Here is a 25,389-nt window from a genome sequence, read left to right on the forward strand (position 1 = left end):
TTCAGGAATAGCCCACAGCTGAATGATATGAGTGTTTAGAAGCATGTTTCACACTACCGCTGATTTATTAGTTGTTATGAAAGATTCTGAGAGCCGATTTCGGCCACTGTGAAACACTTTCAACCACTTTTAAACACTATTAAAGTTTAACTATGTAACAAAGAGAAAACCACACGTTTGAGTTTTGAGTTCTTAAAAGTTTGATATAAAAATTTTTAAGTAAACAAGGAAATGTTTGGAGATCTCCTCTTTTTAAAAACTGTTTCATTATTTAAACCGAAGGACCTTTTTCCCTACATTGTGCAAAAATGTGCTTCCATAAGGTGAAAGCTAACTGCTATGTGAGTTTAAACTCACCACAAAAAGTCAGGGAATTTGTGTTTGTTTGATTTTTTTTTTCTCCCCATTAATAATACCAACTGGTGTATTATAGATCATTGAAAAGCCAGACTATTACCTTTACAACGAGGACATTTAAGCGTTGCACTTATGTGGAATGAGCCTCTCAGCTGAACATGTGGGTTGTGCCTGAAAAAATGTACCAAATTTTCCTGCAGTATTCACTGTCCTGCACAATCCTTACAAGTCATACTTTATTGTAAAGTGACTATACAAGCCTTCCAAAAATGCTTAATGAAAGACCGATTAATATTTGCTAATAGAAAGGGGGAAATAATAAAATAAACACAAATTTAATTAGTTTTCTGTTAAATTTTGTTAAAAAAAGGAGAATATCTGTGTTGTCATTTTAACATTAAACATTACACGTTAACTTAAACAAGAAGCTAATATTAGGATTAAGCTTAAAGAACGCTTCGTCTAACACCTCTCATGAATGTTAGCTTAAATGTTGGAAACTTTATAAGTTAAGTAGGATTTGGGGAAAATCACGTGTTAGATTTATTGTGTGTCAGTACAGTTAGGTACGTTAGGAAATGTTGGGTTAAATCTTTTTTGCTTGCTCCCACTGTGAAGGATTTCATGCTGCAAGGTGAGATATTGAGCAAAAACAAACCTCAGGAGCTGTAAAATAAAAAATGTCAAGTATTTGACTCTTAACACTAATAAAATATTCATTAAAATGAACTCATCAAAGAGTCATTTAACTCTGCGGGATTCTTATTGTATCAACAAGAAAAGGTACATTTGAACCCAAATTTATTTAAATTCTGAACCAGACTATATCTGATAACAGTTCCTCTAAGGCAAGTTACCAAAAAATTAATACCAAAACCAGCAGAAAATATTAGTTTTCTATTTTTTAATGTGTCGTAATAAAAAAAGTTACAAAGCTGCACATTTGTAAAAATCCGGCTCCTTTTTCTGCATTGGCTGTATGATCACAATATGTATTATTCATAAGAGCATACTATCTGAATCCTCGAAACACAGAAGAGTGCTTGGTTCTAAGGCAGCTCTGAATCTTGACACATATTTACACAGTAAAAAAGGTCTGTCTATGAGGACATGATCACAATATACTAATACAGTCTCTTTTTATTTTTCATTCTGGCTCTGAAAATGCTCCAGATATGATCTGCAGGAGTATCAGAGCGAGAGCCACTGGGGAAGTGAGGGGAGGAGAAAAGAGACACCAGAGGGAGACATGTAGTTCTTTACAGCCCTAATGGAAGAAGCTTACCCTGAATAGGATGAGATGAGAAGGAAAACTTTCCAATAGTCAGATTTATTTGAAAAACATTGTAAAGCTACAACAATGCCCGTGTCACACTGATGTTAGCATCAGCAATGGCAGATGTAAATGAGAAGGGCTCTTTCTGTACTTACACTCCTTGATAGTGATAATGATCAATTAGAATTGATATATTTCAGATATTTCATTAAAATATTTTAGATTTTTTTCTTAAAATATAGTGTTGCTCTATTTGTGCCAAAATATTGATACGTCTGTCAACATGTTCGAATGGAGCCTTTGATCCATGACATCTCTGACGACTTTGGCTCTGCCAATAAGCAGGGTGCTGGTGGGAAAGCTGCTGTTACTGGTTACGTCACTGTTCATTTCATGATGTTGCCTAGCAACCCATAGATCAAGACCCCAAAACGAGACCATGTCTCTTCAGGATATCCTCAGACTCAAAACGCCACGTTCAGGGCTTCAACATAGTCGCCAAGTTACATGTAGATAAGAGTGCAGGTTGTCCTGGTACACAAAGAACAAAGGTTACCTCTTTTTATAAGTCAGTTTTATTTATAAAGCACATTTAAAACAACACAGTTGACCAAAGGGCTGCACATAGCATGACACGTGAAAATTAAACTTTTTTTTTTCAATTTTATTCTTCTTTTTAAATTTCTTGAAATCAAATATTTCTGTAATAGCTTTGTAAGAATGGTTTCACTTTTTTTCTCTACATTTTCAGCAGTAGGCCTACACTTTTTATGGACTAAACTGTTTTTATCCTCTGTTAATTTGGTTTTATAGTTGATCATTAATTTGCTTTGCGTCTAATTTTGATGCGAGATTTTATTTTCTCTTTGCCTCTTTTCTGTCAACAAAAAACACATGCACAAAAAATAGCATTTAAATCACTTTGGCAGTGTTTCAAAACTCCACCTGTACTAATTCATTTATAAAATCAGCTTTCCTTCGTTTAAGAGTCAGGAAATAGAGCTACTTAGGGTTGACATTTAAGATTTATTTGTTGGCTGTTAACCACAAGCATTCAATGAGCCTGTCATTGATAGATCATTGATTTGGCATTGTTTGCCTCGTTCACACTACAATGTAAGACTAGAGCTTTCAACATGTATTCAACACAGAAAGTGTATTTGAAAGACTTGTTTTTTTATTTTAAGGTGTGAAAAATGCTAGTTTAGTGAGGAATGACAGAAAATGAGCCATAAAAGGAGAGAGCGGCGGCCATCTGGCTCAGGTCAAACTCCCACAGAGTGATGATCACAGTGGTATGTGTGTGTGTGCGTGTGTGTATGTGTGTCCTGCAGTGCAAGGTGATGACCACAGCTGGGTGTTGGGGACATCAAACTCACAAGAGGTCACCCCCTTCTTAATCCCACTCCTTCTCCAAGTTCCTCTCTTCCTCCTTCTGCTCTAATGCTTTTCCCCATTTGTGCCCCCCTCTTGTTTGGTTTATTGTATCCGTGTCACTTCTCAACCAAAACGGAAAAATCCCCCTCAGGATACATGAAATGAGCAGAATTTGTGGAATACAGGCCATGCTATCAATGATAATAATTTAAAAAAGGCTCTGTGTGAAGCTTAGCGGGGCAGCCATTGTGAATTCACCTCCTCCATTACTTTGCATCAATTAGCACGTCACCTCAAAGACTTTTGTGAGTGCTTGTGTGTGTTCTGTGGGGGAGGGGAAGTAAAAGACTAGGGCAATTACTTATTTCTACAGGAAAAAAAGCTGAAAAACTAAATCAGATTTATCACACTGTTTATCTAAATCCAAACCCCTTAGCATGTGCATTTGATAGTCCTGGTTCCTTGCAGTCCAGTTTTGTAGTAAACTTCACAAATGTCTGATACTTCACTTCCAGCACGCTGTAAAATGTTTTCTCCGACATTATTTTCGGGGGTGTTTTTCATTTCTTTTGTATGATTTAATTTCACTAGATGACATCATGAATATGATCATCTTTCAGGCCAATACTCAGTCCCTGAGCAACATGTTAGGCCACCTTTACACCAACATATTTCCCAACAAGACTGCATTGTTCTTGACACAACAGAACTCTGTTCAATATTTAACTCTAGATGGGTTTTTTTGTTAGCAATATCAGCATCAAGCAAGCTCTTATCACCTGAAATCTAAGACTTCTCCTCCTCCTCCCTTGAGAGTTCAGTTCTATTATGTCTGAGGTTTTCTTTTTGCCACAAGCAGAAAGATGAACTGTGAGATGGTATCATATAGGTTTGGAGAATGTGCATGCTGAGGCAGCTTTTAGTTTCATTGGGGACAGTAATTTAGCATACCCAGTCGAGGTGAGCACACATTGCTCTGCTACTATGCAACTTTCTCTCATCTCGCCTTTAGGAGGGCAGATCATATCTCCATTATGCTGCTTAAACTAGATTAACCAGTTCAACATAGTCAACACACAGCTGCTGCTCTCCATGACTGTTTTGATGCACCAGACTGACAGATTTGTAGAGACTCGCAGGATCCCCTGCCAACAGTCCTGCAGTCACAAGACTTGAGACTTAACACCTCTTTCTGCACCTGGGCCCTTGACTTCCTGACAAAAAGGCCTTGAGTGGTGAGACTGAAGTCCACCTCCTCATCACTGGTGGTGAGTGATGTGGTCTAAGACTGTTGTCCTACTCCCAGTAAGTGGGTGTAATGACAACAACCCCCCTGTCTCAACAGCAACAAGACCAAAGAGATGAGAGTGGACTACAGGAAGCTGCATGAGGCACCACATCCCTACTGAGAGGGTCAGTGGTTTTTAGTTCTTTGGTACGCACATAATGGATGACCTTAACTGAACTGTTCATGTTGACGGTTAAACAGTTTGGCATAGACCTTGTTATTCTTGCAGAACCTTTACAGAGGCATCATTCAGGACATTTAACTGGTTGCATCTCTGGTTTGGCTCACAACCACGTCATTCTCTAGAGACCAGTAAGAGCAGTGGAAGAAACCAAGAGCTCCTTGCAAATTTAGGACACTTGCCACACATGTTGTCAGTGCAGAGAGCCCATATGATGATCTACGCCACCCAGTGCACAAATTGTTTACCTCGCTGCCATCTGGCAGAGAGTATCAGTATCACCACAACTTGCAGGCTCAGTGACAGTTTTCTACTCAGGCCCCTTTAACTTTTAAGACCTGTACTAACTGACTTTGTCAGCATCTGACATTGAATACTTTATGTGTGTATTCCTGCTACTCGATGGCTTTGTACCATATGTGAGCATAGTACCATGAGCTCTTCAATGAAAGAATGCATTACATATACAGTGTCTGGCAGCAAGTTGGTCCACTTTTTTGTACAGACTAAAATATCCATCCAGTAGATGGATCACCACTGGGTACTGTACAAGATCTAGTGGTTGAAAGATAAGAATCCCAGCTGACTTTGAGACTCTCCAAACTTTTCCCTATCACCTCCTTGAAGTCGATACTTAAGTTGACATTATAAATCCTAAAGTAACATTTTCCCTATTACTTATTTACATGACTATGAAACACGCTTATGTAAAGGCTGTTTAGTGACTTTTTCAGCACACTTCAGAGTATTAGCATCTGTTCTGTTTGCCACTGTTTCTGAATAATTAGCTGATCAGTCCAGGGAGATGGGATCTTTTAATATGTACTTTAACACATTCTTTTGATAAATAATGACAAAATTACAAAGCCCCAAAACTGAAAGCATTGTTTGTCACAATGCTTTTTAACTTTTAAACAAATATACTGCTCTGTTTTTGGTATATTTGTAATCTATTCCCTTCATTGTCTCAACGTTTGGCTGTATTTAATATAATTACATTTCATCATTCCTTTTGCTTCTGATATATTATGTTTAATGAAAAGTATGTAATGTATTTTGCTGGTCACACAATCTGGAATTCTTGTCCAAGAAGTTGAGATGTCAGCCAGTGAGCTTCCTGTTGCCTGCCCACCGGACCGTACACACACTCTGTTGGTCCAAATAAATCGTTCTTTCATCACTGTATGTGTGCGAGATTGTGCTTGTGTGTGTAGTCCAGTACTGTAGGCTCTCTGTGTTGCAATGACAGACACAAACCAGCTGCCCACATTCCTCTCTCTCCCAGTCTCTACTGACTCCTTACAGGGGATCTCCCCTCCCCCAACAAGTCGACACCATGTTCCACACATACTTCTGACATGCTATATATACACACACACCCTCCCATAATGCATTCACAGTCACACAAGGAAACTAGCCAAGAGACAACTCAATCAATTAAAGTAAATTGAGTAGAATAGAAAATAACTTGTCTTCTTTTGTATGCTGCGCCTTGTTTGCCAAGCTTTAAATCACTTCAACATAACTCAACATATTTTCACTACGTTTAAGAACACCATCTTGACTTGTATGATCTATTTCTGCTTTGCTCCACTGTTGTTTCCATGACTACTTGCTTGGTGCAAGCCTACCTTGATAGCGGGAGCTTTCAGCTTGGGAATGCAACAACAGATGTTTTTGCCCTTTAAAGTGTGTTAGAGATTACAAAAGAAGCAAATGCAACAGTAATAAGTAATAGTATATTAAAAAGTGATTCAGCAACTAAGGTTCTAAGGTTTCAGATATCAGGGCGTAAAAACAATAATCCGGTCCTTAAATTGAGGTAAATACAACCACAGATGAACAATCACAGCATACAGTATTATACCATTGTTCATTTGAAGGAAAATAAGCTACAGTGGAAGAAATAATGAGTGAAAAATGAATGACATTCCTACATTACTCCATGATTCACTGACTTGTAGAACAACCTTTAGCAGCAGGAATTTTTTTCTGTATGATGTTATCAGTCTCTCACATCATTGAGGAGGAATTTTGCCCCTCTCTTCTTGACAAAGTTGCTTTAGTTCATTGAGGTTTGTATGTATTCATTTATTCAAACATTTTTTAAAGTTGTGCAACAGCAACGCAACCAGCTTGAGGCTGGATATTGACTCCTCTTGCCTCACTGCAGCATTTTGATTTTCTTCCTGGAAAGACTGGCACCTGGCTTGAAGAATTTATTTCACCAATCAATGATGAACTCCAAATTGTATAAAAATGGTCTTCGCAGATTGACTGGCAGCAGCAATTGTTTGTCTGAGATCATTTCTGATGTCTTTCCACCTCAGCGTTGTGTTAGAACTTCCAAAACTTCTGCTTCTTCGTTCTAAATATAAGGAGCAACTAAATGTAAGGCCTGTGCAAGGATCCAACTAATGTTTATTTTCAGACTCACACAACACCCACAGACTGCAAAGTTTGCAATTATTTAACAATCTTATTTTATATTTAATTATGACTTACACACTGACAAATGAATTTAGAATAACAAGTGTATTTCTCAGAAACATTTGACATGCTGGTTAGACCAACTTGGTCAACCAACATGTCCTGTAGGCTGAAAATCTTTAAACCAAACTAAAACTTTGTGTTTCCACTTCAGTTAAACATTTAAATAGTTATTTAGTATTGGGTTTCATGTGGTGGTTTGAATACTTTGCATGGCGGTCATGCTTGAATGGAGGAAACACAGGCCAAACCATCAAAATCTTTTCTGCTGTGGACATCTCATCTTACTGTGCAGTAAATTTTCTTGCTTGTCTAACCCATTTTTTTCTCTCCAGCTGCAGCAGACTGCAGTCCAAACAGTGGCCGACTGTCTGGGAGCCTGCTGGACTGCCCACAGCTGCTTGACCACTGCAGACACTATCCACAAACATATGCACACACACAAACAAACAGCTCCAGTAAGACATAACAAAGTGCATCCCATTTGACCTTTTTTGGCTACAAACCACGGGGTTTTACACCACATACAATGAGTAAGAAAGAGACATAATCTTGGAGCAGCTACTGGAGCATTTGCACTAAGTTGCATTCTTTTGGCCTGCGTGTGTAAACCAGTAAAGTGCTTTGTTAATTTAATGTAACATGCTTTACTACCAAAATGCAGAAACTCACCACATGACAGACTTCAGTTATCCTCAGTTGTCCTTAAAGTCAGCAGCCTGTGGTCCCAAGCCAGAAAACATTTGGCTCCTGTGTGAACTCTGTTTTAATACAGCTAATCTTTCAGTGTTTTCTTAAATCTGAAAATAAGTTTACATGAGGTTCTGCTGTGTATGCACAGTCCTCCCAGTCAGAGTGCGTTGTATTTGTTTGCTCATTAACAGCTGATTTTTTTTCTATATTAGAAAGGATTATTGTGTTTCCTGGCTCACTTTGGCTTAACCTAGACATGGTACAAGAAAACAGCCAATTTCTACTAATACATTCAGTCACATGCAATGGGCCCGCATCACATGCTAAAATTAAAACATTTTAAATACATCTCAAAATTGCATTTACTGATGACACTGAGTTAGTGACAGTCATAACACACCTGCCACATCACACAAAATCAGTCTCTCCAGTGATTTATTAACCCAACCTCACATCCTTTTATTGATATATTACAATGCCTGCAAGCTGTAACACATACCTAAAGATTTTTGACAAATACTCTCCTGAGAAATCAGTCTATGAGCAACACTCCTGATCAATAAGATTTCAATTTTGAGTCTTTAATCATTTCACTGCTGTCCATCAGCTCTGCTCACTGAGTCCAACCCCAACCAGTGAAACCAATCTTGCAATCAGAACCACAGACCAGTAGCACATGCAGATTTATTACTGAGCTGTCTGGAATTCATGTTACACTTTTATATGATGACGTTGCCTTTTTTTTTTTAGCCTAAGTTAAAGCTGGCTGACCTTCACAGCCACCATGTGTTTTTCCACCATATAGTTTTCCATCCACATCTAATATGCTGACTCATGAATGAAGCCTCCTCCTCTTTTACTCATCTATCAAATGGGCTTTTTCAATAATTAGGCTATTGCTAGGAGTGATACGATTAAGGCCAGAGCTCAGTGACCGTATTAGGAACCAAGGGCACTAACAGGACATTGACAAGATTTTAGACTGATTTAATGTGCAAAACTACAAAACAGGTTCAATTAAAAAAGAAAAATCTCTTTCAGTTTAAAGTCATTGAATTGAGCTTCAGATAGCATTAACATGTTGTTTCTTATTGTTTAGATTCTTTGTTTGAGCATTTTCCACTTTTAATTTCCTTATACAAACAGACAAAACAGTAAGAGGAGATGTGAAATTCAAACTATCATGTTAACAGATCTATCATATCATATGTTAACTATCACATATGAGCAAACAGTACTGCTCCTATGTGATGTTCTCCAATGACCATGTGTTGCTCACCATTTATGTACACTTATAAAGAGGAATGAGTGAATGAAAAAAGTCCTAATTTGTGCAAAGATAACAATTTTCAAGATTTTTTCAGGACATTGCGTATTCTAGTTTTTCTTTCTACATCCCAGCCCATTCATGATTAACTTATTCACTACCTACAAGTTGTTATTTATGACCATGTCATGATAATGCTGCCCTATTACATGTTTTTTTTTGTTTGTTTTGTTTTTTTTGTAGTAAGACAGGATCTCCTGATCATAAGGCTAATAACTTTTATACAAGTCAACAAGTTTTATCTGAGACCAGATGACTTTCCAAACTGCTTTTCAAGATGGAGCAACACTTATATCCTGGTATGTAACATGCAATAAGTAAGTGATACTTCTACATATTTTGGATCGTGGAAATGTTAAGTAGACTGCAATTTTATGACCTAAGTAAGTTCAAATGCTTGGAGATGTACTTTGAACCATAGCACTTTTAGAGCTAATTAACAGCAATGTTTAAAACTCTGATGAATTTGTGGTTGTGTAAGGACTTGAGAATTGTGGTTTGTTCACATTTCTTTGTTTAAACCATAGCAGCAGAACTATGAAAGGACTAGGCTATGCTTTTGGGGGGCAGATGACAGCTGTCCAGCATGCATTTAGAACTAATACTTTGCAAGCTGTGTCATTTTGTTCTGTTGTTGATGGAGACAAAGTAGTCCCTCTATTAAAGGACTATCATAGAAAGTTCAACAAACTTTCCACAGTCTTTTAGTAGTATCCTACTATGGTCAGTTGTATTGAAGAAGCATGAAGATCCATGGCATGGTTTTCTTGATGAAAGTTGTAGTCAGACATTTATACAGGCTAAGTTTAATACGTTTGACTATTAAGCAGAAAAATACCCACTGACTTTTTTTGTTGAACCTCTCATCCAACTCATTTTCCTTCTTCCCCCTGCCCTCATTGACCTTTTTTCTTCTTCCTGTCCCTTCCCCCATTGCAACCCACCCCCACCTCCTTTTTATCTCACACAGGGCAGAAACACACCAAATGCAGTGGGGCCACCATGCAGTAATACCCTCTACCCCTCTCACACTAGGTTGGCTTTGCTTAGATTGATCATGCTGTCACTCCAAATTACAGCTGCTTTGGCTGTTGTTGCTCTCAATCCTTGCAATGACGAAACACTTATGAAGCTGCATCCAATTGTTTGTAATGGCACATGTTTCCACCAGACCACATAAAGTACTGGTTCCTGTTTGCAGTTGAAAAGCTTGAATTAATTTGGGATTCATGGAGGTTTTTTCTTTCATGGTTTACTCACTGTGCTGAAGAGTGTTTACTTGTCTTTCACACAGTGAGTGGCTGTGTTTTAAGACTGCAAGGAGATGGAGAGAGTTCAGCTTCACAGCTGCAAGATGGTCTGAACTTAACTGTCTCTCATAAGGATAACTTCACATTGAGTGTGATCATTTATGTAGAAAGTGAAAATACATAAAGATAGTGCATGAAGAAATTAGGAAAAAAAGTAATCTTTAAAAATTTCAATTACAATACATACAATTCTCAAACATAGTTGCTTTCCACAGAGTACTTTAACATTAGGCTGCATTGAGTGATGAAAAATAATGCATTTCCAATTCTTTTACATTAATTGTTCAACATGAACTATTTTTGTGTTTAAATATTTTAGTATTTTCAGTTGCTATGTGGACAAGGAGCATTTTGAAGAACAAAATAAATAATTGAACGGATTACATATATTTCAACTAACTTTAGTTATAAATAGCTTTAGCTATATGCTTCTATTCTTTTTCAAAAACGCATAAAAAGTAGGCCAATACACTGCGTATAGTATGAAAAAAATGTCAGTGATCAATGAAAATGCATGTTTCCCTCACCAGAAAATCCATTAATAGGGTAAAATATCTGGTGTAATGTAATTACTGTAACATATTTTTCTGCGGTAAAGAAATAAAGACCAATCAAAAGCGAATCCTGTAGGAAAACAAACGCTGGGATTGGCTGAGACGCAACACCGGTTTCCAGGCGCCCCACGCTCTGTCGGAGGAGGGAGGCGTCTCGTGAATGGAATGGGCGCCTGGAAACCGGTGGAATCCGCACTGAGTGAGGAGAGCGAGCCTCTGGACTTCCAGCCGCACAGCATGTGAACCGACGCTTTGCATGAAGTTTAGCCATAAACGTAGAAAATATAGATCGTTTCTTGCTTCAAGGGTTTTTCGTTTTACGCGTAAGTTACAACATTTACGCACAAGAGACGTTGGAATCGTTTTGGTTTTGCATTATTTAAGAAAACGGGACTTGAAGTGTTGTTTTCTGCGGACTGGGAGTGAGAGTGGACTGCTTGGAGTCACTTACAAAGAACATTAAGAAGTCATGACACGACGAACGTTTCACTTGGATTTATCTTCATAGAATACGAGAGAAAAGTCGATTAAAGCCGAATCAACTCAAAGACCAGGACTTCAAGAGAAGTACTGGGACATTTATTGCAGCTTTTTCCTTGTTTCCAGTCGTTTTTAAGTCGCCCTACTTGGATCAAAGTTTTTCTTTCCCTCCCCCCTCCTCAACTATGGCGGCAGCCAGGTTCACCACTGGCTCTGTGTTGCTGCGGATCATGTGGCTGGTGTGCGGGCTGTCTTTTTCACCTATTTCTGCCCAGCATTACAGCAGTGACAGTGGAATATCTGTCCCAGAACACGGTTTTTGCCAACCCATCTCCATTCCGCTTTGCACTGATATCGCCTACAACCAGACCATCATGCCGAACCTCCTGGGCCACACAAACCAAGAGGACGCCGGACTTGAGGTGCACCAGTTCTACCCGCTGGTTAAAGTCCAATGCTCTGCCGATCTGAAGTTCTTCCTCTGCTCCATGTATGCCCCGGTTTGTACCGTGCTGGAGCAGGCCATCCCCCCTTGTCGGTCGCTGTGTGAGCGTGCACGGCAGGGATGTGAAGCATTGATGAATAAATTTGGCTTCCAGTGGCCAGAACGGCTCCGCTGTGAGGCTTTCCCCGTGCACGGAGCCGGTGAGATCTGCGTCGGCCAGAACACATCCGAACCCGGCAGCCCGGCCTCCTCATCATCTCCCCATGCGCCCCTCCCTGTGACCCTTTCACCCATCTTTGACAAGCCGAACCAGCGTCCTCCCCAACACAATCCGTACCACCAGTTTTCCTGCCCTCTGCAGCTGGAGGTGCCCTCCTACCTGGGCTACAGATTTATGGGGGTCAAAGACTGTGGGGCTCCGTGTGAACCCACAAAACCAAGCGGGATCATGTATTTCCGAGAGGACGAGGTTAAGTTCGGCCGGCTGTGGGTTGGCATCTGGTCTATTCTATGTTGCGTGAGCACATTATTCACTGTTCTCACATATTTGGTGGACATGAGGCGGTTCAGATACCCCGAGCGGCCCATCATCTTCTTATCCGGCTGTTATTTCATGGTTGCTGTAGCCTACGCGGCTGGGTTTTTCCTGGAGGACAAGGTCGTCTGTGTGGATAAATTCAAGCTGGACGGCTACAGGACTGTGGCTCAGGGGACTAAAAAGGAGGGCTGCACCATCCTCTTCATGGTGTTGTACTTTTTTGGTATGGCCAGCTCCATCTGGTGGGTGATTTTGTCCCTGACGTGGTTCCTCTCAGCTGGAATGAAATGGGGTCATGAGGCTATCGAAGCCAATTCCCAATACTTCCACTTGGCTGCATGGGCTGTCCCTGCCATCAAAACTATAACCATCCTCGCCATGGGCCAGGTGGACGGCGACGTGTTGACTGGAGTGTGCTTCGTGGGGATCTTCAATGTGGACGCCCTCCGAGGCTTCGTGCTGGCTCCGCTTTTTGTCTACCTGTTCATCGGTACTTCCTTCCTCTTGGCAGGCTTCGTGTCCCTCTTCCGGATCCGCACCATCATGAAGCACGACGGTACCAAGACGGAGAAGCTGGAAAAACTGATGGTGCGCATCGGTGTGTTCAGTGTGCTGTACACTGTACCGGCCACCATAGTGATCGCATGTTACTTCTACGAGCAGGCCTTCAGAGAGCACTGGGAGCGCACCTGGCACATGCAGACCTGTAAGCGCTTCGCCGTACCATGTCCGGTTCACAACTTCGCCCCCATGACCCCGGACTTCACCGTGTTTATGATCAAATACCTGATGACCATGATAGTCGGTATCACCTCTGGCTTCTGGGTCTGGTCCGGGAAGACTCTGCAATCATGGCGGAGATTTTACAAACGTCTTAGCAACGGTAACCACGGAGAGACGACGGTGTGAAGGTTGGAGGAATGAAAAGGCGCAAGGCCACTGAGTTTTGGATATGACACCATGAAAATAAGGTCAAATAGCTTTCATTTAAACACTTTTGGTGGTATTTTATTTGATTTTTTGTGTTTCCAGGTTGTGGCAACAGTTCACAACCAAACTTTTATCTATTATCTAAAGAGATTGGACACACTTTCAGTATATTTCCTCCTTTTTTTTTTTAAATCAGATTTTGTTATCAGACGCCCACAACCATGGCTTTTGCATCCTTGGACCATAAACTGGTGTAAAAGACCACACTAGTCACTGGACTGTAATGCCAGACTGGCGAAGTTACTCTTTGCATATTATCAGTTTTTACCCTCATGTTACAGTTTGAATGTACTCTCTGTCCACTCTTGCACTTGCCAGTGGGTGAATGAAAAAGACTGTCCAGCAGTGTTTCTATACTGCTGCTAAAAAGGTCAAAGATTTGATCCCTGCAACCGCCATATCCTTTGACTGTGAATTCATTTATTCGGGACACCCGGACTACACATTAATTACTCTGCTTTTAGGTAAAGACTGGAAAGCTTTATTACATGTTAGATTTTGCAGAGTACAATCTCGTCTGTTTAATAGGAAGAATAATTCATCAACTCACAAGTCAGTCTTTATGTGCCAAGTGGCTGCCCAGAAATGAAAACTTTCTCTTTTTCTTTCTTTTTTTTAAAAAAAAAATGTATCTGTTGTTTGACATTCTCGCCTGATGAATATTCACTTCCTGTTCTGAATGTTCACTCCGAAGACGAATGAAGTTATGTACTGGTTTGCACAGTTATCTTAAGTGTAATAATGACTGTTACACTGCAGATTGACCTGGATCTAGCATTTTAAAGAGACCACACACACACATGCATACACAGCCTCCTCTCTCTGTAACTGAGATACAACAGCTCATTGTTGGTCTCTCTGTGTGTGGTCCCTCTACTGCTGGATTCCCCACCAGAAAGAGTTTTTTAAGCTTATAAGACACCCAAAGCACCATTTCAGTGAGCCAGGTTTAATCCCTGGGAGTGCAAATGGTTGTTCTGGAGCTCTAATGTTATTTTATCCTGGATAAAGATGGCTGTACATGTTCACACCTGTATACTGCTCAGTGTAGCTCAGTTTGCTTACACTCTTTAGTTTTCACATGCAGTGTTAAATGGTTTTCAAAAGCAGACTGAACATTTTAATGTTTTTATTGATTTGCTGTTTTAGTGTCTGGGCTACTTTCACAGAAGTGTAAATCGCTGAGAAGCTGCATGTATTTTCTCAGCGTCTGGACTTTTGCATTTGATGTTCTGTGTCAATGTTCTGTGTCTGGAGGTCAAAGATCAGCCACGTGGGAATATTTTTATTTGAAGAATGCAGTGGAGGCAGTCGGTGCAGCATTTTACATTATCAGAGACAGAATCACCTCATTACACAAGAGGTTAAAAGTACTAAGTTGATTATTTTTATAGATTAAATGGGACATTACGTGGTCTCAGCAATGTTACATCAAAATGACTTTTTTTATTTAACTTTCAGCCTTTTTTTTGCAGGAGGGAAATATGCTGTCGTAGAAATAATGACAGGAGTGAGGAAGTTCAGGTACTTTCTGTGGTAGTTTTATAAATGTCTTTTAGTTTAACTGAGTAAACTCCACAAGTAGGATGTCTTCACTTAACAGTGCATCATATGTGACAGTTGAAACCATTAGCAAAAATAATACGTCCACTTGTTGCTTGTAGTTAACTGGCCATTCGAAATGAGTTCACCTCTGAAACCAAACAATGAAATTAGCAGTACAGATTGTGGGGAAGCTGAATCAGCTTCATGGCTGCGTATCAGCAAGCCTCTGTTTCTTGTCACATTTCCTCTACATGTGTCACTCATAAGTAATGAATGGAAGCACTCTGCAGCAATGAGGGACAACTCACAACATTATGACCTTCCATAGACTCGGTATTCTAGTTATTTGAATTTGTAAAGACGTGTCCTGGTACCACATTTATTAATACTAAAAAAAATGTGCATACTTTATACTGGTCATCTTATACATCAGTTTGTATATATACAGTGCCATGTTTCCCATGTGAATGTACTACATACCTCAAACCCTGGTTAAATTCTACTGAAAGGACTGAGTTAGGAAGCACTTTACTCAGTTGTTTCAGTATTACTCAACAAACTAGTTCTGTTACTGTCTTGAGACAACTGAGATCAGCCAATGTCAAAGATACCAGACTGACATGTTCGTATTGTACTTTTTTCAGAAGGAATATGAATGTTTGTATGTGTATTTTTATCTGAACATATGCAAACGAGCAAATAAACACAAACCAGATGTTCAAAGGCTTAATGTATTTATGGGGGAGGGGGGCTCATTTTGTCTTTTTTAAAAAACCTTTTTCCTTTTTTATGAGATAAGCCCTTTGTATGTGTACAGTTTGAATAAAAGTGATAAAGTTCGTAATGTGTTGATCCCTGTCTTTTGTGATAAGGCAAAATCAGTAGTTAAGAGTCTGATTCTCAGTGCAAATGTATTTTTTGAGCTATTTTGACAGCACACAAGTCTGACATCAGGTTCAGCTAAGCCAAACTAGACCTTAATTCTATTAATAGAAAAATGTTTTATACATGGCATGACTTTATTGACATCATTTAAGGCAACACAGTGGGAAACTTTGCAATAATTCAGATAAGTTTAGCCAGTCAGTTTGTTCTAACTTCACTCAGAGCTCAGTTTGTTAATGTAACCATGATCCTCATGCGTAAAATATCTTTTTGACGGGTTACAAACTTTGTGATAACGTCCAATAAAACCTTTGAAAACGTCTGATGTACTGACAATTTAAAAAACAACAACAAAGAAAAAAAAAAGCAACTGGAACAGCTTCACTTTGCTTTTGCATTCATTCATTCATTCAATCTGTGAAACTGGGAGAGGAGATGACCGATACCTTGCATAAGTCCCCCTCTGAACAACAATATAGGCCACACAGAATATGACATTTCCACAGTCATTAAATCATTAAATGATCCCTCGTGCTCTAGGGATGTGCCAATGTCCTCAGGAGAAAATACCCAGTGAGACAGCCATGTTTCATTATAGGATCAAAATTATCATTCATACAATGCAGTAAAAACTCCTTCTAAGGGGACCACTGGATCCTTTCACTGAAAAGACCAAAGCTTTAGACCTTTCCTTCAGTCTGGCATCCACCTGATTCTTACAGCTGTCAGGGTCTGGAGTATCCAAACAGTAGCATTCAACAGGAAAAACAAATGGACCAAAGTGAGTGAATCTAAATTAAAATGAGTGATCCCTGCTCATGTTTAGAACAAGTAAATTTTCTCAGAGTATCATGTCTATGTGCTTTAGTGAATCTCCATCCACTGCACACTGTTAATTCTAACTGGCATTAATGCAAATACTTTGTTCTAACTTTAACCTCCACCAATGACCCAGTTTTGTAAATGTGCCACAGCACAGCAGGCTGCTGAATGTACTGCAGTGATTTACCTCCTGTGTAAGGTCTTCCTAAACCATCCAGCAGGGGATCAGTCGAGTTACAAGTAAGAATACACAGTTTCAACGCTGCCTGGTGTGATACTGACCTCTAGTGGTCATAAATGTTAAACGCAGTCCACAATTGATTTGACAAATTTCTATTGCACTTCATGCAATCAAAACGCCATGATGGTGTTATGACGGTGTTTATATATATATATATATATATATATATATATATCAAAAACATCCTTACTTATGACAGTAATAACAATAAACCCTTTTAACACAGCATGTTAACTCAAAAGTTCAGATTTGTAATACTGTAAGGTAGAATATAGACTTAATTTATGTCCATATATAAAAATTTAATTGAGGTTATACTTGTTACTGTTTTGTAGAAGTAGTTCCAAACCAGTGATTTTTAGCATTTCATAGCATTCCCTCTTCTTTTAATACGTGTCTGTAAATGTCTGGGAAGTGAGGAGTTGCTGGAGTTTTGGAAGAGAAATGTTGTCCCATTCTTTTCTGATGCAGATTTCAAGCAGCTCAACAGTCCTGGACCCCCGTTGCCAGATTTTTTGTTTGACAATGCACCAAATTGTGAAAGGTCTGGACTGCAGCCAGGCCAGTTCAGTACGTGGACTCCTGTAAAACCATGCTTTTGTGATGGATGCAGTATGTGGTAAAGCATTGTGTTGCTGGAAAATGCAGGATCTTACCTAAAATATTATAACATATGAAGAAATAAAATTTAAATAAATAAATAATTAATAAATAAACAAATAATTATAAGATGTAAATAAACATCACTGTGCCTTGGTGGAAAAATATAATGTTTCTCTAAAACCTCAATGTGCTTTTCACCATTGATGGAGCCTTCACATGTATGTAAGCTTCTCACACCACAGGCATTAAAGCAACCCCATAATATCAGAGATGCAGTCTTCTGATAACAATCTGGATGGTCCCATACAAGACACAGCACCCACGAGTTAAAAGAAAGAATGAAAATTTTTGATTAATCTGACAACAGAACTTTTTTTTTTAACCCTTTATTTAAAATTATTTATTTATTTTTGTAGACACAAACCTTTATTCAAACCCAACAAGGCAATAAAAAGTTGGGGAGAGACTGAGCAAACATACAAATGTCATGCAAACAATACTGAGAAGCAAACTCTTTTTAAAAAAATAGAGAAAAAGAAAATAAAAAAAGGAAAGAAGTAGGAGCCCATACAAATAAATGCAAACATAGTGATTAGAGCATAAATCATAAGAAATCTCTTTACAGCAGGTTTTAGAAAACTTCCAATGTTCCAGTGCTATTGGATTTAATTTAATATTAACTCATTTATGAAAGCTTCATAAACAAGAGAAACTTTCAAAACCGGTATTTATGAATGAAAAATTTTGCCAGTTAAATCAAATCATTTCCAAATTCTGTAGATTTATCTTCCATTTATAAACTGAATTTAATTGTTTCGAAAGATGGACATAAACTTTGCCTGGTTAACCTGCAAAGTTGACCAAAATACTTTTGTCTTATTATTACATAAGTTAAGGACCATGTTTCTGAACTTGTTCCACAATCTTTGGACAATGTTTATTTCAGATTGGTGAACCTCTGTCCAGCTTTATGTCTGAGAGGCTTCTTCTCTCCTATAAAAATAAAGCTGCCAATATTATAAGCACCACATTATATCTGTGTATTAGGTTTTAGGAAAATTTTAATGTTTTAGTAGTTTTTTTCTTTTTAAAATAAAAACAATTAGCAGATAAAATGAAAGCGTTTTCACATTTTGCAATACTCAAACCTTCATTAAAATGCAACAAGACTTGTTGTTGGTGCTGATGTGTCCTCAGCAACTTACAGGAAAGTCGAAATGTAAATGATTTGACTGGTGCAGACCCGGTCCTCTACTGCTAGTCCCATGAATTCAACTATGATTTAAGAGACATTGAAATGACAGCCCATTGCAAAATAAATACCTCCCTCTGAACTACAGGGGGACGTAGGGTTCAAATGTACCCTGTGAGGGATTTTAACTGTACAAGAGCAGCTTTTAAAGGTTGTTTTGTACAGTTATTTAGAGAGCCTTTGAAATCTTTGCCTAACAGCAATGTGATGAGTGAAGCTGTGTTTCTAACTTTTCCCTGGTCACAACTCTGTTAATGAGAATTTGAGATTGATACAACCTCAGGTCTAAAAAAGCTGGGACGCTGTGTAAAATGTGAATAAAAACAGGATGCAATTATTTGCAGGTCAGTGTTGCTCTCAGATAATAATAATTAGTCTGTTTTGACTCGTTAGTTTCATACGTCTAACTTACATACAGACATAACGAACATGATGCAGCAAAATCAGCTCAGCTCTGCTACTTTCCTGTTCTCATAGCGCCTCCTATAAATATTTAATCTATCAGCTCCAACCACTGCTTTGACTGACATTGATGAAATGTGGCATATTTATATAACATGCCAGGACAAACAAAAAAGCCTCTTCATGTCCTGCCATGCCAACGCCATAGCCACATCCCCTGCGAACAGGAAATCACACCATTTTAACCCTTTAATACCTGTAAAACCAATTCAAACTCATTAATATCATCCTTCATGAACTCAAGGTTGAAAATAGGACTGACTTGCAGCATCATGATTAAAATGGCTTCCTGTGATGGTTATATCATTCGCCATGAAACAGAAAGTGGCTCAAACCCTGCCATCAGTTGATCAATGGAGGTGATATTTTCCTGTTCTCATTAGGGTTCCAACCTGAACATGGTTCTACATGAAAAACGAGTATAGTGCCACTTAGCATTTTAGAATTTTCCTCTTTATAAAATCATGCTCTGGTTTGTAAGAATTCAGCAGTTGGTAAGAAAGAAGGTCATGAATACTTTGGATGTCATTACTGGTCAGACTGAGGTGAGAGCTGATCACTTTCATGAGGAAAATCCCCCCTTAATGCAGACAAGCGACAGCCTCTGGAAGAATGGGCATACAGCTGTGGGAGCGAGAGCGGTCGTGCTGCAGGAGGGAGGTTGGCGGCTGCTGGGGCGGTGCAATAGGCCGGAGCAGCGACATAGGTGCGAGGGCCTTCATCGCTGCTTGCAGCTTTAATTATAATTGTTTTCTTCTGGACCGAACAATTGCATCTTTATTTCGCATTTGGTTCTCTTTCGGTTCACAGCTGGCTGTGCATTGCTCACATCTTGTTTGTGTCTGTTTTTGTGCTAAATTGAACTCCTTGCAAGTAAATTTGACTCTACCAAGATTCCTTTGGTCTGTCGTTCCTGATTTAAAGTCTGAGATTATTTTTCTACAAGAGCTTGACTCAGCAATATTGTACCTTTACAACTCCTTGATATCGTTTACACAAAGTTCTACCTTTGAATATGTGATTATTTCATTTTAAAGATGGCTCCCAGCCATTGTTTGGCTGTAAATCTCCACAGTGGTTTGCTTGTGACCGTATTACATTCAGTCCAATGGTAATGCTCACAATACAATAAATTATAAAAAGCGGGTGGCCATTTTGTTTTTTGATGGTGTTTTAGCTGAGATTTGACTTGTTTCTCCACAGATTATAAATGCATTTCATTTTCATGGAAGAGCTTATTTTGTAGTTTTGTATTTTAAGTAACTGACCTTGAGATAATTTATTTTTTAAGTATTTTAAAAAAAGAGAGATGGGTTTTTAAATATGAAATATCTGTCTCGCAGCATATAAGTGAATCTAAATTAACTTCATTGTATTTTTAGTGCTTCCCCTACCAAGTAGCCTAACCGTCATGTTTTTCTTCTCACAAATATAGGTATGATGGTCAAAATATTATTAAAATGGCTAATTTTATGTATTACAGTGTCAAAATTTTCAGGGAGGGGGCACTTCAATTTCTTTTCATGGGGCTGAAAATCCCTGGCAGCGCCCCTGGGCACGAGGACGTATCTCTAGTAGAAACCACTATGTGTACGTGGGACACAACAAGTATCGCTCCTTTCTCTAACAGCAAGGAAATTTCCTCCTAAAGGAATTGAGCTGCTTGCCCTTCAGCTTGTGATTGAATCACTCCCCAGAAATGTGTGTGTGTGTGTGTGTGTGTATATGTGTGCAGCCTGTGTCCTCTGCTTATTGTGCTCAGAATCTACTTTGAGTCTGTGCAGTCTCTCCACCTCTCCACTCTCAGTGACAGGAGGCTGGCAGGCTGGTCTGTGATTTGTGGGGTCAGATCATCCTCTTGTGGTGCTGTGCTGCAAAACAAATTGTTCTTGACTACGCATGAGCGAGTCCTCCGCATAGCAAAGATTTTTTTCATGTTTTCAACATTTCCAACCGCGCCCTGCCTGGATGGGACAGTTTGCAAACTTTTAATATGTTTTGTAGAACAAAAATGTTTGTAAGACAAGGCTGGGGGCCAACAAGGGATCCCCTTTTTTAAGACCAGTCTTTTCATAGCGCGCTGTGCAGGTTCGAACATCCCATTATTCTTGCTCAAAACTTGGCCACCTCCCATCTAGGGACTGTGGCGATGAGGCAAGTGGGCCCAGAACGCATTCTCCATCCTGACTATCAGGCCAACCGTTTCCTCCTCCTCAGTCTGAGTGGAGGTCAGAGATGGCTAATCGGGGCACGTGCCTTCAGGCTTCTTGACAACTGGCCCTTGGTAGCAGGGCCTCGCGAAGGTGCCTGGGGGACAGACTGTGTCTTTCTTCAGCTTGGGGATTCTGAAGGTCAGGTCATCCAACAGCACAATATCGGGAGTGGAGGTCATCTCCTCCTTAGCTCCGCCTAATATGCCATAAGAAGGGAAGAGGTATTGAGTGCCTTGTAAGAATTCTCCATAAGGTTGGATTGAAAACGGTCTACGCTGAAGGGTAGGGCAGACCCTGCTGATTGCTGTGTTTCTCTCTGAAACACTGTGCAAGCCTGGACAACCGAGTTTATGCTTGTGTCCGTGGACAGTTAAGCTCCCGAAGGAGACAGTTTGTCAAGACAGATTGTTTGGAACTTCTGTTTGTAGAGAGAAAAGGTTTTTGAATGACCTGCCAGCCAAGTGCCAGCCTCTTATAAAGGGTCTCTGCCCTCCCTGTCACTGATAGACTGATGGACTGGAGCATGACCAAGCTTGGTCACGCCCAGAGACACGAGACATGAAACGAATGCTATGAGAGGGAACTGTACTGCAGTTTCCTGTTTACCTTTTATCAAAGTGAGCTTGTAAGGTTGTTTAAACATGTATTCTAGCGTTGAGTTATTAGCATCCAGTATCTTCTAAACTGTGTAATATTGAAATGCTATGGTTTGTTATGAAATTATAGTTAAATTGAATATTAAAATAACCATTATATTCAATGATTGACCAATATAATGGTTTTGGTAAACACTGCAGATCTTATATATCCATAATAAATAAAATAGGAATAAATGGTGGAAAATGGATGGATGGTTGGTACAATGTTGGTGTGTTGATATCCAGTTGCTGGTGTGTGAAATGGTGCTGTAAATTAAAATACAGCTGTCATATGAAGCCCTGAGCTGGTGTGGTTTCTCAGCCTCGGGGATGCTGCAGTAATGAATGCTATCAAAATGAGTCAGAAGAATGAAATTTAAGATCAGAAACTTATGTAGAATTGTTGAAAGACATGAGTTAATGCATTTTCTAAAACTTCATAACCACAGTTGGTAAACAAAATCTACATTACAGGATTATCTGGCCAAAGCAAGAAATAAAAGACTCAAACTGTGATGACATGACCATTTTGAAAGATTGCGATGTTATACTTTGTGTAATACAAGCTACAAAAATAAATCGATAAATTAAAAAAAACCAAAGAAGGTTTTGCACAATTGATTTTCAAGCTTCTAACAGCAAACAAAGGTGCTTTTAATTGGTTCATTTGACTATTTAATTAATTCTATGAAATTAAAACATGGAAAAAGCTCGTGCTGTGTGAAGGACAAGTGAGGAGATGTAAAATAATTGACAACAATCAGAGTCACCTGGCAAGACCAGCCACATCAACTGCCAAACACGCCACAGAAAGGAAAAAGCTGCATGCTGAGAAGCAGACACCAAGCAAACTATAAAGCTGTCTGCTCCGGCCTGCAGTTACCACCAGTGCAAATTGGAGGAAGAGAAAAATTGTTGAAGCCTTTCCCACCACACTTGCAAAATGTATTTTTGATGGTATTTTAGGCTCACTCTTTGTTTAATTAAAGGTTGCTACACAACGTAAACTAAGTCTGTTAGATACAAAAACTTTATTTAAGCTTAACTAGAGAAAACAGTAGCTTGTCCATATTTCCTCAGACAGCCTGATACATTCAGTCTGTACAGATGGGATTACCATGTTATTAATAACACATGATGAAAAAGATCTCATGATAAAGATCCAAACTATTGTGATGCAACGTCACAGAGAAACAGTGCTGCAGGTAAACACGATAATTAGGCCACAGGGTCATTAGTCCGTCATTCGATTGTATCCCCAGGACATCAATTTAGTTGTTATGCTGAGCGTCCAACAGGTAACTGTACAAATCCCTCTACACTGCGGTGAGGTCACTTAAGTGTGATTCTGAGTGAAAAAGAAAACCTTAGAATCAAATAACCAGGTTGAACATTTAAACAGCAAATAAACAAAGTTCTTTACACAAATTTCTTCTTGCTAAACTTCAGTAAAGGGTAAAGAAAGGTTGCAGTCAGGTGAGCAAATACTTAAAGAAAGTAAGCCATACTGAAAGCACTTAGTTTCACACCATTATGCTATAGCTTGAGTCCTCAGAACCCAAATACAGCAGACTATATACAGAACTGACTGTGCATATATTTTCTGTTTTAGTCTGAACCATAAAAAAGGTAAACTTATACAATATCCTTAACTCAAAAATTCAAACAGCACTTTCAAACTGATGATAAAAAAATGTACACACCAAATGTCTGAGAAAACATTATGGCATATTACTGCATGAGAAGTAAAAAGACACAGAACAAGGATTACTGAAAAGAGGAAAACAAACAACAACAACAACAACAAAGAAAAACTCAACTTGGTTTTATCCATTGTTGCAAACTAACACTGCCAATACCTGAAGTCATGAGTTCTCCAACAACTTCTCTCAGATGTAAAGTTAGACAGAGGTTTATCAAACTGTGACAAACTTTTTTTAACCATTGTGAAACAATTTTCAGAGAAATGTTCCTCAACATAAAATTGCTTTGAAGATCCCACCATCTACAGTTAATAATATGATCAACAGATTCAGAGACACAGGAGGAGCATTGGTGCATGGGAGACAAGGCTGAAGGTCAAACTGGATGCTTGTGATCTTCAGGCCGTAGCACTGTATTAAAAACAGGCCTGATTCTTTACTGAAAATCCCTGCATGGACTCAGGATCACTTCCAGAAACCACTGTCTAAGAACACAGTTAACTCTGAAATTCACAAATGCAGATTAAAGCTCTACCACGCAAAGAAGAAGCCGTATGTGAACACTACCTAGAAACATAGCTGTCTTCTCTGGGTCAAAGCTTATTTAAAATGGCCTGAGGCAAAGTAAAAACATGTTCTGTGGTCAGATTAATCAACATTTTAAAATATTTTAGAAAACCACAAAGGCACTGTCCTGAGGCCTAAAGAGGAGAGGAACCATCCGATTTGTTATCAACTGACAAGCCTGCATCTCTGATGGTATAGGCTAGCATTAGTGCCTGTGGTATGGGCAGCTTACACATCTGGAAGGCTCCATCAACACATCATGAAACAAAAAATCTGGTATTGGAGGCCAAACTGCTTTTGGCAAAAGATTGTATTGTAAAGGCACGAATAATGAAGATGAATAATGAAGCAGATGTTGGCTGTCATCCTGAGCTTTTTAATCAGTGCAAATCTGCATGAAATGAATCCACATGGTAACCACTGACTGTATCTACTCTTGAAACTTTTGCTCTCTGTAATGGTTTGCTGCCCCCAACCCTGCAGATGCACTGCTGGTCAGTTGATGTGTTGCCAAGTAAGCCATGTTTAATCTTTACCGCTTTTATCATTTTTCCAATTAATTTCTTATTATAATTAAAAATGTTGGTATCCTGGGAAGATGTCATGAGGATGGCAGATAAGTTATCTTGCTTGTTGCTAATCCAAAGCCAATATATTGCAGAGCATATCATATTTGGGTGTTGGGGTGGGGTTGTTTTTGCTTGCTTTAAACACATAATACTTCCTGTCTCATGGGTTTGTAATTTTAGACAGACCGTTAAAGCCCTAAAAGAAAACTAATGAGAAACTTTTTACAGTCCATCTTCACAATGCAATAAAACAAAGTGCTCATCCTTTTAAGCAACTAAAGTCTAACATAAATTGTTTGCATTCAAGTCTGAATTTGCTTCTCCAGACCTTAAGGTTTAGAAAGAAATACATGGGTTAGTGTAGTGTCTGATCATTGGCATTAATCACATTTAGATGTACTAATGAAATTACCGGTCTGTTTCTGTATTACATAAACTCTGTACATCCCATGACTTCCTTAGTAAACAGTAATCACTAGAACATGTGGACAGTATCAAATGTCCACATGATTAGATCAAGATGTGAACTTCTTTGTCTGCCTTCCTATTTAAAGAAAGCTGATACAGATGGTCAGTAAGATTT

At 39.0% G+C, this 25,389-nt stretch overlaps 1 protein-coding gene across 1 annotated transcript; it reads left to right on the plus strand.

The window, feature by feature from the left end:
* The first annotated feature begins 10,761 nt into the window (after positions 1–10,761).
* On the plus strand, positions 10,762–15,695 carry LOC121650459 (frizzled-7-A-like). The gene has a single exon (XM_042001990.1). It carries the CDS (start codon positions 11,519–11,521, stop codon positions 13,223–13,225), a length of 1,707 nt encoding a protein of 568 aa, XP_041857924.1. The 5' UTR covers positions 10,762–11,518; the 3' UTR covers positions 13,226–15,695.
* The last annotated feature ends 9,694 nt before the right edge of the window (positions 15,696–25,389 follow it).

Source organism: Melanotaenia boesemani, chromosome 12 (genome assembly GCF_017639745.1).
Source record: "Melanotaenia boesemani isolate fMelBoe1 chromosome 12, fMelBoe1.pri, whole genome shotgun sequence".
Lineage (NCBI taxonomy): Eukaryota > Metazoa > Chordata > Actinopteri > Atheriniformes > Melanotaeniidae > Melanotaenia > Melanotaenia boesemani.

Excerpts from the sequence above, each read along its gene's own strand:
- LOC121650459 (XM_042001990.1), top strand. The coding sequence starts at position 11,519 with ATGGCGGCAGCCAGGTTCACCACTGGCTCTGTGTTGCTGCGGATCATG.